General features: G+C 36.4%; 1 protein-coding gene across 2 annotated transcripts in view; it reads right to left on the bottom strand.

Moving 5' to 3' along the window:
- The window catches only part of ANO6 (anoctamin 6), a 212,146-nt gene that overhangs the window by 48,085 nt on the left and 149,036 nt on the right, over window positions 1–15,025 (bottom strand). For both annotated transcript variants that reach the window (XM_082634721.1, XM_082634722.1), the window contains 2 exons: window positions 6,479–6,584; window positions 2,132–2,192 (listed from right to left, as the gene is read on the bottom strand). In XM_082634721.1, the coding sequence (XP_082490847.1) occupies window positions 2,132–2,192; window positions 6,479–6,584 (167 nt within the window). The remainder of the gene's footprint in view (window positions 1–2,131; window positions 2,193–6,478; window positions 6,585–15,025) is intronic.

Below are 15,025 nucleotides of genomic sequence, written 5' to 3'. Positions count from 1 at the left end.
GGAGGGAGGATACGTTCAGAGCCTTTACTTCAATCGTGGTTAGTTGGTGTTTAGGACTTTAGGAGTCAGTATGAGTAGATGGAATGGTTTGGCCTACAAGAGGGGATATTTTTCAAGTAAGTCCATGATTTGTGCTACATTTATTATAAAAGGTTTTCTACCCTCAACGTTTATAATTTCTAGGGAGCAGAAAAATACTCTGCCACATACATCTGGGCACAAAGGAGATGCTACAGGAATATGGTGATGGTGATATGAAAAACTTCAGTTCTGCAATTGTAGGCTTTCTGTAATGAGGTTCACAGCAGTAGTTCTCATAAGGCAGAGGTAACAAGAAAAGCAATATCAGGCATTTAAAATAAAGACTTCATCATACATACATATCCTTAAAGATACATATATGGTGCTACGAGCAGGGCCGAAATGTTTTCTGCATTCTACAATCTGATGAAATAAAAGCAGCAGCTCAATATGCCTGTCAGTTCTATAAACATGGTGTAGTTAATGATCACAGAAAGCGGGGTGGGCTAGGGACCTTGAAGTTTTTCTTTCCAGTGTCAAAGTTAGTATTTTTTGCTTTATTTTAAAAGTCTCTTTTAATTAGGGCTATCAGCCTCCATTAGTATATGGCATTCAATAGATGTGTTAGAATTTTATAGATTATGAACCAGTGCTGAGACTGAGGTTTAGGCAATAGTTAAAAGCGACCCCACCCAAGTGTTCGGCAGCCACCCTCTTACCAGGGATTAAAAAAAAAAAAAGATTATTTTACAGTGGAGGAGTACAGAGAATCTTAATATATGACCTTGATCTTTAGTCTCCCATGTGTCAAATATTAGCTAGTGTTTGGTCTCCAGCCAAAACATGCTAAATGTCTGAATGACAGTGTGACTTACTAGGTAAGTTTGGCCTTCTTAGAGTTTATGCAGGAGTGGCAACTAATATCTCTTAAAAGTGTCCAAAATAATTGGCCTGTCTGTTCTGTGATTCATTTGGGGACCCTTCATAGGCACAACCACTGCAAAAGAGAAATACCACCGAGGACACCTGTAAACAGCTGTATCTGTACGTGAATTGCATGTGTTGATGTGTTGTCTTCTCCAAAATAAACGACTTGGTTCTGTTTCTTCCCCCAACTATCTACACCCTGAACACTATTTTCCCCTTGACTTATACACAATGAAATTGGAAATGCATTTATCTTGGAAAGTGGACATTTTTTCTTCTACAGTAGAACAGTTACATCAATTAAACATGTGAAAGTCTGTATTTAAATAAATGATAATTGCCTCATTACATTAATGAGGCTATTCAAAATAAATAATATATAGTATTAAAGCTTCTATATACAAATTATATTCTTTAGGATATTTGTTCTATTTATTAAACAGAATGTTACTATTACAAGGGTAGCAGCACATACTCATATAGAAGTGTATAAAGAAGAAAGCTTACCTGTAATCCTCGTGTTGCTGCTTTTCCCGAACCCCAAACCCTTGAAAGTCAGGTTGGATCACAGCTATGAGGGTTATTACAATAATGGCTCCCAGTGAATCACGCCCCTGTGTATCCAGCCCTTGAGCAGTCCTCCCACCTCCTCACATTGTTGCTGGGTTGACCATGACTTGCTTTGGTTGATGGAACATTTGCAAACTTGATGCAAACACAGGCTTAAAAAATGCCTGGAGTGCGTTTCTCCTGTCTTGCTTCTCTTTGGAACCTTAAACTTCCATGTGAAGAATCCTGAGCCAGCCCACTGGAGGATGTAGACCCAGAGGAGGTAGCCCAGCTGAGCCCTACAGACCAACCCCTCCTGGCGAACTATGCCTGGAGAATCTCCCAGCTGACACAGAGAATCATGAGAAACACTAAACCTGTGTTTTAAGCCACTACATTTTCAGGTAGTTTTTTATGCAGTAATTGATACAGTGGCCTTAAGAATTATAAATGGAGTCTGGGGGGAGATGAAGTTTGGGCAATCCAAGGGACTGAAAGTGGGTTACCTTAATCGCCTACGTAAAACCATATAATGCTATTTAGTTCGGTACTTGTATCATCTTAAGGTTTTTGTTTGTTTGTTTGTTTTTAGTTAAGAGGCAAAAGGAAACTGAAAAAAATGGACATAACTTACCCCATACCCCCATAAATACTGCAAAGACTAGGGTTCCAAAACTGTCAAAGAGGCACAATTTCTGGAAAATACAATAATAACATATACATGAATCATGTTCTTCACTTACCAGGATTCAGCAAATATGAACTGCTTTGTATATGCTACAGTTTGGGAATTTCTTTTAAAGCTGTTACCTAGTTTGACAATCACTGTATCTACTACATACTCACAGATGAGATTTCTCATTCTCTTGAAAGCAAGCAGCCTCTGCTGTATTTACCAGAGTACATTTTCCAATGGAATCTTCCCATATCATGATAAAGAAATAGGCTCAGCTGCTAAGATCCCACGCTGTTGAAAGCTTCTAACATACTTTTGAATAATAGCCTCTTTTTATGGACTATGATAGTGAATTTGAGGAAACAGAATGGCCCTAAGAATACAATGAACTCCAAACAACTTTTAGATTTATGATTTGCATCTGATTATCCAACCCTCGTCAGAGGGCAAGTTCCTGAATTCCTGCATTTCTTGTTAAGCTGCGTGGCGCGGGCAAAAAAACCCAAAAAACAAAAAGTATATATATATATATATATATATATATATATATATATATATATATATATATACACACACACACACACATACATACATATATACATATATATATATGAATCATTTTGCTGTACAGCAGAAATTAACATGTAAATCAACTATACTTCAATAAAAATTAAAAAAGAAAAAAAGAGAGAAGCACAAAGCTGGGGTTTACTTTGAGATGGCTCTCCCCCAGGAGACACCTCTGTTTCCTCAAATCCGATGATGACTTTTCTACCATCACTGATGAAAGATTCCTTTAGGATAAGGAGGCACAGATGCTTTTGCTGACGTTACAAAGGGTACAATGATCATGAAGGAATACATGACATACTCTATTTACTAGTTCTGCTAAGTTTCCCCTTTTTGCTAGTATAAAAATAGTCTATCTCCCTCTATGAATTCCTGGAAGATCTTCCAACTAGTTACCGATTTTTATTAGTGAGCATTTTTATATCTCTTAAAAAGGTCTATTAAGTTAGTGGAAAAAGTGGCAAACATAATATCAACTTTATGACAGATCTTATGAAAAGTAAAGAAGACATGGCAGAAAAGGAAGCTACAGGCTAAAAATAAATAAATGAATAGTAAACTTTCCAGTGCCAAAGAAAATTCAAATCTGCTTCTCAGAAAAACTCAACTTTTTTAAAGGTTCTTTCTGTGTTGCCTTTTATACTGATATAAAATGAGTAAACTTTCATCTACATAAAAATATGTTATGTTATTTTTGTAAAATAATATCCACCCACCCATCTTCTTATATATCCTTTTTCCAAAGCATATAGATGCCCTCAATCATCCATATATACCCTGGGCAGAAAGCACAGTCCCGAACTGTCTGTCATTCAATTACTCCTCTCAAAAATCCAGCTCAAGGAAGACAAAATTAATAAATGAGTGATCCATCTGGGGAACAATGCTCCCCACCTATTTATTCCTCTACTCCTGGGATTCTATGGAACATGATTTCAAGTCCTTTAGCTTTGACTCTTATGGAACCATCTTTTCCAAGCTGTCTTTTAATGTCATACCTTATCCCTTATTGAAAATTATTGCAGGAAAAGTCCTAAGAGAAACATTTCTGCGTGTTATAATGTTATTGAAGATTCTATCCAATGTTACGTCTCTTCTAGGAATCAATGCAAACCTCTCGCTCTTTGATACCTCCCTATCTGCCCTGACACCTCCCCCTCACTCCAGAAAGAGAAAATCCTATTATGCTGAGAAAAAGCCACTGGAAGCACATCTGTCAATGTTAGAGGGGGGAAAAAAAGGAGCAGCAAGAAAATGCAAGTTTACTGCTAATGCCAAGCTCAAGACAAGAGATGTGCCTTGCACTCTTATGAGAAGGAGTTAGGTGGCTTGGAGGAAGTTACCATTTTTGCCACTTGTGTAAGGATCAAGGAACTGAGAGAAAGAAGAAGATGGCTGGCTGGCCTCTCTGCTCTCCGTGCCCCAGGAGCAACATGGAAGCAGGAAGTAGGGAAGAAGATAAGCAAAGAGCTTTCTTGGTAAGAAGTTTAGCTTAGCTTGCTTGGCGGGATGGCACAGAGAGGGAAAGCCAGCTGTGTTAACAGCGGCCCCAAGTCAGCATACTGCTTTAGTCAGGTGGAGCAGGAAATAAGAGAGAGCTGTATACGCAGGCATGATGATTTTAAGCAGAGGAACCAGTTGGAATCTAGGAAAGTGACCATTTGCTATGCTTTCTTCCTGCAAAGGAACAAAATCAAAATTTTATAACAGTGTATTTCAAAGAACTAAATATTATACCTTAACCATGTTTCCTCTTTATCTTGCCAGCTAAAAAGCTGAGAACTTTATTTAATGCTCAGTCATAAAAACAGTATTAATCCTGATTAACTCCATAATTGTTTCTTCATTTCCTTGATCCTGATTTTCTATTTCTATTTCTAATTTGTTAACAATTCTGGCATACATGTTAATTAGTGAATACTCTATCTCTTTCCAAAAGGAAAGAAATGAATATAAAAATGTATAATTAGAGAAATGATTGAATTAACCAATAAGCAGAAAAGCATGAAAAGGTGCTTCTCTTTTTCTCCTCTTTTACCTTATTTTTTCATTTCATTCTTTTACTCATATTCTTTTATATGCTTCCCTCCCTTTGTGAATCACTCTGACAAGACTCAAGGGATTTTTTTTGGAAACTGGAAGAGAATGATTCATTTTTTTCCAAAACAATGAAAAAAAAAAGTACACAGGGACATATTTGAAAGTCATGTGCTTAAGGATGGCTAGGTGGAGCAGAAGATATGAGAAAAGAGATGGGGATTGGGTGTGTGAAAATTAATTTCTTAAGGAAAATGGAATTTCCATTTGTACTTTGTGGAGTACAGTTTGCCTCTGGTTTTATCGTTGGCACTTGCCTTAAATCCAGTGCCTGGGGATTACATCACTAACTAGTGACGTTTATGAGTCAACATCACTGGAAGGCAGCTTCTCTCTTACTAGCTCCAAGTCTTTTACTTTGAGTGATCTATGATAGATATTTATAGTCTAGAACTTGTGTTGGTTGGGGGGCTTGGGCAATGAAATGTATTTTAATTCATAAATTAAGTGTAGAAATCCATGTGTTGACAATACCCTGCAATCACCTTAATTAAGGGGTGGAACAGTTTTCCAAACATAGAGTTCAGTTTGAGAGAGGAGTGCCTGGTACTACAGTCAGCCACTGAAGAACACGGTAATAGCAAGGAAGGCAGATTTGCTATCATTTTCTGGCTTTGTCAGTTACTAGGCAGGTGATCTTGAGCAAATCATTTAATCTCTCAGATTCTCAGTGTTTAAATCTGTAAAATGGAGGTAACACCTGTTCTGCCTGTCTCACAGTGCTGTTTTGTGTGTCAAGTAATGATATAGTTACAAGAACTTTGCAAAGTATAAACTATAAAGTGGCATCACTATCTTAGCAGTGTATTCAGTTAAAATAAGACTTACACGGAGTAGATCAGAATATTCTGAGGTCATATAAAGATTCCTAAACTTTCATGGCAGAACTAGGGGACAGAGGAAAGATCAAGACAACGGAGACTACTACAAACATCAAAGTTGTCAGGAAAACTCTCTGAAGCAAGCCGACCATCTTTCTTCCCGTCTGGCGTTTCTGGCGTGCCTTTCAGTAAGCTCTCTCCAGTCTCAGTGCTTTTCCTAAACCTCCTGGATTTTAAGAAGTCATATAGCTCAAGATCATCTGCATGTATAAGGGGAACCAGATGTGTTTTGTGGGAATGTTTTGAGACAAAGTGAATAGCTGTTACCATCTGCAGACAAAACCTTTCTTATGCATTTTAATAAATACAGTCTAAATCTGACCAGCAAGGTCTTTAAAAATCCAAGCAGAGTTTCAGCACACTTTCAAAGTGGGAAAACACAAGTACAGATTTCAGGTTTCCATTCACTTGAATTAAGGAAAATACTTAGAACAGTAAACCTATTAAGTAGTATTTATGAGATAAGCCAGGTTTGAGATTTCTGCTTTGATTACCTGAAATACTTAAATTAGTTTCAATTCCACAGTTCCTCACTGACCCTTCAGGAGATTTTAGATAAAGCTTTTAATTTCAATTTATTATTTGTAAACAAGGAATAAACACATGCATTTAATATCTATCTTTCAAAATGAAGATTTAGTTGACAATTACCTTTCTAAATTCCTCAGAGGAAAAAATTATAATCACTATGTTGTACTAAAATTTTTAGAAGAAAAAAAATCTTTCATTACTTGTAAATGTTTGGGGAAAAAAATACCTTTGAGGACTCGCAAGTAATATTGAGTTTCCAGAATGGACAAAGCTTATCACATTGAGGGCACATTATGATCTTGCCGCCAATATCAGGATCACAAACTTCTTTGCTAAAGAAAAGAGAAAAATAAAATTTAATTAAAAAAATTTAATGAACGGGACTTTCTTTTTACCAGCATGATAAAATCCAACATCCATTCATGATAAGAAAACTAAACTAAATTCTTATAAAACTAGGAATGGAAATGAACTTCATTAACCCGATAAAATCTTGCTATATAAAAAAACATTCTACTTAACAGTAACATGGTGAAAGTATTTCCTCTGCATCAGAAACAAGATGATGTGTCCCACTATCATCGCTTCTTTTCAGTGGAGGTCCTTGCCAGCACAGTAAGTAAAAAAAAAAAAGATAGGAGGAATGGCAAGGGAAGAAAACTCCTATCACTAACAGATTACATAATTGTTTATATGGACAACTCAATAAAACTTGCAGATAAATTGTGAGAATAAATGAGTTTAGTAAGTTTGCTGGACACAAAATCAGTATACATAATATATATAGGGTCACAAAAAGAAACTGTGTCTCTAAAGACCTGCAACAATTTTTTAAAACACCGTTTTCCAATAGCTTAAAAAATATGGGGCTTCCCTGGTGGCGCAGTGGTTGAGAGTCCACCTGCCAATGCAGGGGACACGGGTTCGTGCCCCAGTCTGAGAAGATCCCACATGCCGCGGAGTGGCTGGACCTGTGTGCCATGGCTGCTGAGCCTGCGCGTCCGGAGCCTGTGCTCCGCAATGGGAGAGGCCACAACAGTGAGAGGTCTGCGTACCGCAAAAAAAAAAAAAAAAAAAAAGAAGAAGAGCCTAGGTATAAAAATATAATTCAAAATGTATGAAATGTATATGGAGAAAATGATAAAACTGTTCTGGAAGAGTAAAGAACCTATATAAATTGGGCACATTATCATGTTCATAATTTGGAAGAATCAATACTTGAAGATGTCATTTCTCCCTTATATGAGCTATAAATTCAACAGAAGAGCAAAGCCTCAGAACACTCAAGACATCTCCTAAAGAACAAGGTGCTACTGGGATAGGTTAAGAAAAACTGAGCAAGAGAACAAAATAAAGAGCTCAGAAAGAGACCTCTGTATACACCAAAACTGATGTATAACACGCAGGGTAGGCCCAGCAAATTAGTAAGGTAAGAACTGATGTTTGAATAAATAGGGCTGCTGCATTGGAATATCACAGAAAAAGGTGAAATTAAACCACAAAATCCTATCATATACAAATCAACTCCAGGTGGAAAATAAAAAGGCAATAGTACCAACTTATTTAAAAAAATGAAAATTAAATTTAAAAGACTATCTAGATAACCTTGGGGTAAGGAAAAATTCTACTAATGAAAAACAAAAAAGCTTAAATCATAAAGGAAAATATTAATACATTCAAAATCTTTTAAAACTAAGAACTTCATTAAAACACCATAAAGAGAGGAAAAAAAAAATAGTCACAGACTGGTAGAAGTTTTGCAACACGTAAAAATGACAAAGGACTACTCACAACAGTATTTTTAAAACTACTACAAATTAATAAGAAAAAACCAACAAACTAACAACAGGTTACACACTGCTCGCTCTAGGAGAAGCCATGCAGATGGACTCTTACGTGAATGGGACTGGAGTTGCGGAATTAGTTGGCCCTGCAAATAACTCAGTAAAAAATAACTGGGCATGAGAAACACTTCTAGAATATCTGAGTAAAGATCTTGGAAAACTTGCTCCTCTATAAAGCAAAGACACTGGCAAAACCTGTCAAAATTAACCTCTGCAGAACTGTGGAAATTAAACAAAGTCTTCCAGCAGTCTGAGGGGTGCTTATTTGAGGAAAAATAGCTGAATCTTTTCCATAAAATTTGGGGCATTTTAACTTGACTTATTGCCATCCCCATAACCTCAGCTTCATGGTGGCCTTAAAAATCAACAGTCTCACAACCAAGGTAGCCTAGCAGCCACTAAAGGAGCAGAAGTGGTTTGAAGTTACCAAAACACCCATCCCCAGAGAGTTGTCACTATTTGACCTATCTCAAGCTCATGCTGTGCAAATCGTCCTATCCCCAGAGTGTCTGTTGAAAGTAATTAGCAGGAATTATTTAACATTACAGTTGCCTGAGGCAGTGACACCAACAGAGACTAACAAGATGCTGATTAGAAAACTTAGAAGGAAAAATTGGGTAATGAGATGTTCTGGGGGTGGGGGTAGGGTTACAAAGCTCCAACAAATTCCTAGAATTGTGGACAGTGCATATGACCAGCAAAGACCTGAGAAAACCTTAATCTCTCAACTTTGGCTGACCTTGAGGTTCTGCATAAGCAAGAAGTAAAGGCTAAGGAAGAGCTGCAAACTGCCTGCTGGAGTGCTGAAGGCATTCCTCAACACACAAACACAGAGCCACTTGGCAAAGGCTCAAAAAAATGATTGGTTCCAAGTATTTAAAGAAATCACTGTCCAATCATTAGCTGACAACTAAGCTTTTGTACACAGATCTCATGGCCATGCACAATAAAGAATACAGACTTTACAGAATTTGCTCAGGAAAATAACTAAATAAATAGCAGCAGCACAGCAATGACAACAGAAGCAACAACAAACCCTGAGGAGGGGAAAAATCTGGTTTCCAGATCTGCCACAATATGTTAAATGCCCGGTTTTCAACAGAAAATTACAAGATACACAAAGAAACAGAAAAGTTTGGCCATAACACAGGGTAAAAAAGAAGTCAATAGAACCTCCCTGAGGATGTCCAGACATTGGAATTACTAGACAAAGACATAAATAAGCAATTATACATATGTTAAAGAACTAATAGAAACCATGCTTAAAGAATTGAAGTATGTGAACATCTCATTGTACAGAGAATATCAATAGATAAAAATTATTTAAAAGACCAACTCGAAATTTTGGAGATACAAACATAATGACTAAAATGAAAAATTCACCAGAGAGGTTTCTCTGCAGATATGAACTGGCTGAAGAGAAAGTCAGCTAATTTAAAACTAGGTCTATTGAGATTATCAAGTCTGAGAAACACAAAGAAAAAGGAACGACAAAAAATGAACACAGACTCAAGAGATGGGTGGGACACCATCAACAATACACATAATAGGAGTGCCAGAAGGAAGGAGGGAAAGAAAGGGGCGGAAACAATATATGAAGAAATAATGGCTGAAAAACTTCCCAAATTTGATGAAAACATTAATTTGTACATCCAAGAAGCTCAACAACCTCCAAGTAGTATAAACTTAGAGATATCCAAACATAGGCACATCAGACTCAGTGTGTCAAAAGACAAGAAGAGAGAATTTTGACAGCAGAAAGAGAAAAATGACTCAACATATACTAAGACTCCTCAGTAAGATAAGCAGTTGATTTCTAATCAGAAACCATGAAAGCCAGAAGGGAGTGGGATGATATCACTAAAGTGCTAAAGGAAAAGACTGTCAATCAAGAATTCTATATCCAGCAGAACTATTCTTCAAAAAATGAAGGATAGTTTAATTAGGTCCCATTTGTTTATTTTTGTTTTTATTTCCATTATTCTGGGAGACAGATCAAAAAAGATATTGCTGCGATTTACATCAGAGAGTGTTCTGCCTATATTTTCCTCTAGGAGTTTTATAGTGTCTTGTCTCACATTTAGGTCTTTATTCCATTTTATTTTTGTGTATGGTGTTAAAGAATGATCTAATTTCATTTTTTTTTAACATGTAGCTGTCCAGTTTTCCCAGCACCATTTGTTGAAGAGACTGTCTTTCCACCATTATGTTTTGCCTCCTTTGCCTCCTTTGTCATAGATTAATTGACCACAGGTGTGTGGGTTTATTTCTGGGCTTTCCATCCTGTTCCATTGATCTATATTTCTATTTTTGTGCCAGTACCATACTGGTTTGATGACTATAGCTTTGTAGTACAGTGTGAAGCCAGGGAGCCTGATTCCTCCAGCTCCGTTTTTCTTTCTCAAGATTGTCTTGGCTATTTGGGGTCTTTGGGGCATATATCCAGAGAAAAACATGGTCCAGAAGGATACATGCACCCCAGTGTTCATTGCAGCACTGTTTACGATAGCCAAGACATGGAAGCAACCTAAATGTCCACTGACAGAGGAATGGATGAAGAAGATGTGGGTGCATACACACAATGGAATATTACTCAGCCATTAAAAAGAATGAAATAATGCCATTTGCAGCAACATGGATGGACCTAGAGATTGTCATGCTGAGTAAAGTAAGTCAGAGAAAGAGAAATGTCGTATGATACCCCTTATATATGGTATCTAAAAAGAAATGATACAAATGAACTTATTTACAAAACAGAAACAGACTCACGGACCTAGAGAAGGAACTTATGGTTACCGGGGGGAAGGGTGAGGGGAAGGGATAGTTAGGGAGTTTGGGATCGATATATATACACTGCTATATTTAAAATGGATAACCAACAAGGACCTACTGTATAGCACAAGGAACTCTGCTCAACGTTATGTGGCAGCCTGGATGGGAGGGGAGGTTGGGGGAGAATGGATACATGTATATGTATATGTATATGTATATGTATACGTATGTCTGAGTCGCTTTGCCATGCACCTGAAACTATCACAACATTGCTAATTGGCTATACTCCAATATAAAATAAAAAGTTTAAAAAGAAATGAAGGAGACATTATTTGAAAGATTTATATTTATATAATAGATTTTTATAATGAAGGAGAATTATCTGAAAGATTCCACTGCTAGCAGACCTGCTCTACAAGAAATACTAAGGAGAGTCCTTCAGGCTTAAATGAAAGGACACTAGACAGTAAGTCAAACTCAGCTGAAAAACTAAAGAGCAATGGTAGAGGTAACTACATAGGTTAAAAAAAAAGAAGAAAATATAAATATATTTTTGCATGCAATTATTTTCTTCTATCTGATGTAAAAGATAACTGCATAAAACAATACTTATGAAACTGTGTTGATGGGCTTATAAATGCATAAAAATGTAATTTGTTTGACAATAATAGCACAAAGGAGGGAGGGGGAACAGACTGATACCAAAGCAGAGTTTTTATATACTACTGAAATTAAGTTGGGATTAATATGAACTAGATTGTTTTAAAACAAGATGTTAATTATAATCTCCAGGGCAACCACTTAAGAAAATACCAAAAAAAAAAAAAAAAAAGTAAAAGAAACAACAAATTAAAATAGAATTAAAATGGTATACTAGAAAATATTTTATACAAAAATGTAGTAATGGAGGAATGAAAAAAAAGACATAATATAGAAAACAAAGAGAAAAATGGCAGATGTAATTCCAAGCTTATCAGAAATTACACTAATGTAAATGAATTAAATATTCCAATCAAAAGACAAAAGGCAGAAATAAATGGAATAGAGAATAGATATGCAACAGAGAAAAATCGACAGTTGGTTCTTTGAAAAGATCAATAGAATTGACAAGTTTTTAGCTAGACTAGTCAAGAAAAGAAAGAGAGAAGACGCAAATTACTAAACTTAAAAATGAAAGGAGGAACATTACTGTTGACCTTACAGAAATAAAGAAGGCCTATAAGGGAATACTGTCAATAATTATATGCCAACAAATGGAATAATCTAGATGAAATAGATAAATTCCTAGAAAAACATAAATGACTGAAGTTGACTCAAGAAGAAATAGAAAACCTGCATAGACCTACAGTGAGTTAAGAGACTGAATTAGTAATCAAAGAAATGCCTAAGCCCATGTGGCTTCACTGGTGAATTCTACAGCCATTGAAAGAAAAACTGATGCCAATGCTTCACGAACTCTCCTAAAAATAAAGAGGTAGAAACATTTCCCAATTCATTCTATGAAACCAGTATTACACCAATACTGAAACCAGACAAAGGCATCACAAGAAAACTACAGACTACTATCTCTTATGAATATAAATGCAAAAATCTTCAACAAAATATTAGCAAATTAAATCCAGTAAATCAAATCAAATCAAGTGGGATGTATCCAGGGATGCAAGGACCATTCAACTGTACAAAAATCAATTCATGTAATATGTCATATTAATAGAATGGATTAAAAACTAGGAATAGAAGAGAATGTCATCAACTTGATAAAGAACATCTACGGAAAAACCAGAGCAAAGATCATAGTTAACGGTGAAAGACTGAATACTTTCCTCCCAAGATCAGCACTGTACTAGAGGTTCTAGTTAGGGCAACTAGACAAGGAAAATAAATTAAAAACCTCTAGATTAGAAAGAAATAAGTAAAACCATTTCTATTCCAGATGATATGATATAGTATATTAAAATCCTAAGGAACCCACCAAAAACTATTAGAAGTAAGAAGCCAGTCCATCAAGGTTATAATACACAAATCAGTATATAAAAAGTAATTATATTTCTATACAACATGAATGAATAATCTAAAAATAAAATGAAGGAAACAATTTCATTTACAATAGCATCAAAAATAATAAAATACTTAGAATAAATCTGAGAAAAGAAGTGTGAAACGTGTATACTGAAAACTACAAAATATTGATAGAAATTAAAGATGACCTAAATAAATGGAAAGCTATTCTGTGTTTATGGATAAGAAGCCTTAATATTGTTAAGATGGCAGTAGTCCTTAAAGTGACCTACAGATTCAATGCAATTCTGGCTTTTTTGTAGAAATAAACAAGCTGATACTAAAATTAATATGGAAATGCAAGGTACCCAGAATAATCAAAACAATCCTGAAAAACAAAGTTTCCAATTTCAAAACTTACTAAAAAACTATAGCAATCAATATAGTGTGGTACTTGCATAAAGGACAGACATATAGATTGATAGAAACGAACTGACAGTCCATAACAAACTCTTATATTTATGGCCAAATATTTTTTGACAAGGGTGCCAAGATAATCCAATGGGGAGAAAATAATCTTTACAAAATGGTGCTGGGACACCTGAATATATACCTGGCAAGAAAGAAAGTTGAACCTTTACCTTATACCATTTACAAAAATGAGCTCATAGACTTAAGACTATAAAACTTTTAGAAGATAAACATTGAGAAAGTCTTCATGACTTTGGATTACAAATGCTTTCTAAGACATGACACCAAAAGCACAAACAACAAAAGTAAAAAATCAGGTAAACTGCACTTCATTAAAATTAAAAACCTTGGGGCTTCCCTGGTGGCGCAGTGGTTGAGAGTCCGCCTGCCGATGCAGGGGACACGGGTTCGTGCCCCGGTCTGGGAAGATCCCACATGCCGCGGAGCGGCTGGGCCCGTGAGCCATGGCCGCTGAGCCTGCGCGTCCAGAGCCCGTGCTCCGCAAGGGGAGAGGCCACAACAGTGAGAGGCCCGCGTACCGCAAAAAAAAAAAAAAAAAAAATTAAAAACCTTTGTGTTTCAAAGGACACCATCAAGAAAGTGAAAAGAGGGCTTCCCTGGTGGCGCAGTGGTTGAGAGTCCGCCTGCCGATGCAGGGGACACGGGTTCGTGCCCCGGTCCCGGAAGATCCCATATGCCGCGGAGCGGCTGGGCCCGCGAGCCATGGCCGCGGAGCCTGTGTGTCCGGAGCCTGTGCTCCGCAACGGGAGAGGCCACAGCAGTGAGAGGCCCGCGTACAGCAAAAAAAAAAAAAAAAAAAAAAAAAAAGAAAGTGAAAAGACAATTCACAGAAGGGGAGAAAATATTTGCAATATAAATATTTGATAAGGGGCTTTTATCCAAAATATATGAAGAACACTTAAAACTAGACAATACAAATGACACAATTAAAATGGGCAAAGAATTTGAACAGTTGTTTCTCTAAAGAAGATATACAAATGAAAAATAAGCACATGAAAAGACACTCAACATCAGTGGGCCTTAGGGAAATACAAATCAAAGCCAGAATGACATACCACTTCATACCAACTAGGATGGCTAATATTTATTTGTTTATTTGTTTATTTGTTTGTTTATTTATAACCCAGTAATAACAAGTGTTGATGAGGATGTGGAGAAACTGGAATCCTCATACATAGCTACTGGGAATGTAAAATGGTACCGTCACTTTTAAAAAAATACTTGGCAGTTCCTCAAAATGTTAAATCTACAGTTACCATACATCCCAGCAATTCCATTTTTTGATATATTCTCAAGAGAATTGAAAACATATGTCCACACAAAAACTTGTACATGAATGATCACAGCAGAATTATTCACCATAGCTAAAAAGTGGAAACAACCCAAATGTCGACTGATGGATGGATAAACAATGTTGTGTATCCATATAATGGCATATTATTTAACCACAAAACGGAATGGAGTACTGGTCCATGCTATACCATGGATGCACCATGAAAACATTATGCTAAGTGAAAGATGACAATCACAAAACACCACATGCTGCACATACTATATGGTTCCCTTTAGGAAATGTCCAGAATAGGCAAATACGTAGAGACAGAAAGTAGATTAGTAGTTGCCAGGGGCTAAGGGAAAGGGAGGTTAGGGAGTGACTACTAAAGGTA

Source organism: Mesoplodon mirus, assembly GCF_964341445.2.
Source record: "Mesoplodon mirus genome assembly, chromosome: 11".
NCBI classification, from domain to species: domain Eukaryota; kingdom Metazoa; phylum Chordata; class Mammalia; order Artiodactyla; family Ziphiidae; genus Mesoplodon; species Mesoplodon mirus.
The sequence above is the reverse complement of the archived record's forward strand: the minus strand, read 5'-3'. Positions and strand labels throughout refer to the sequence as shown.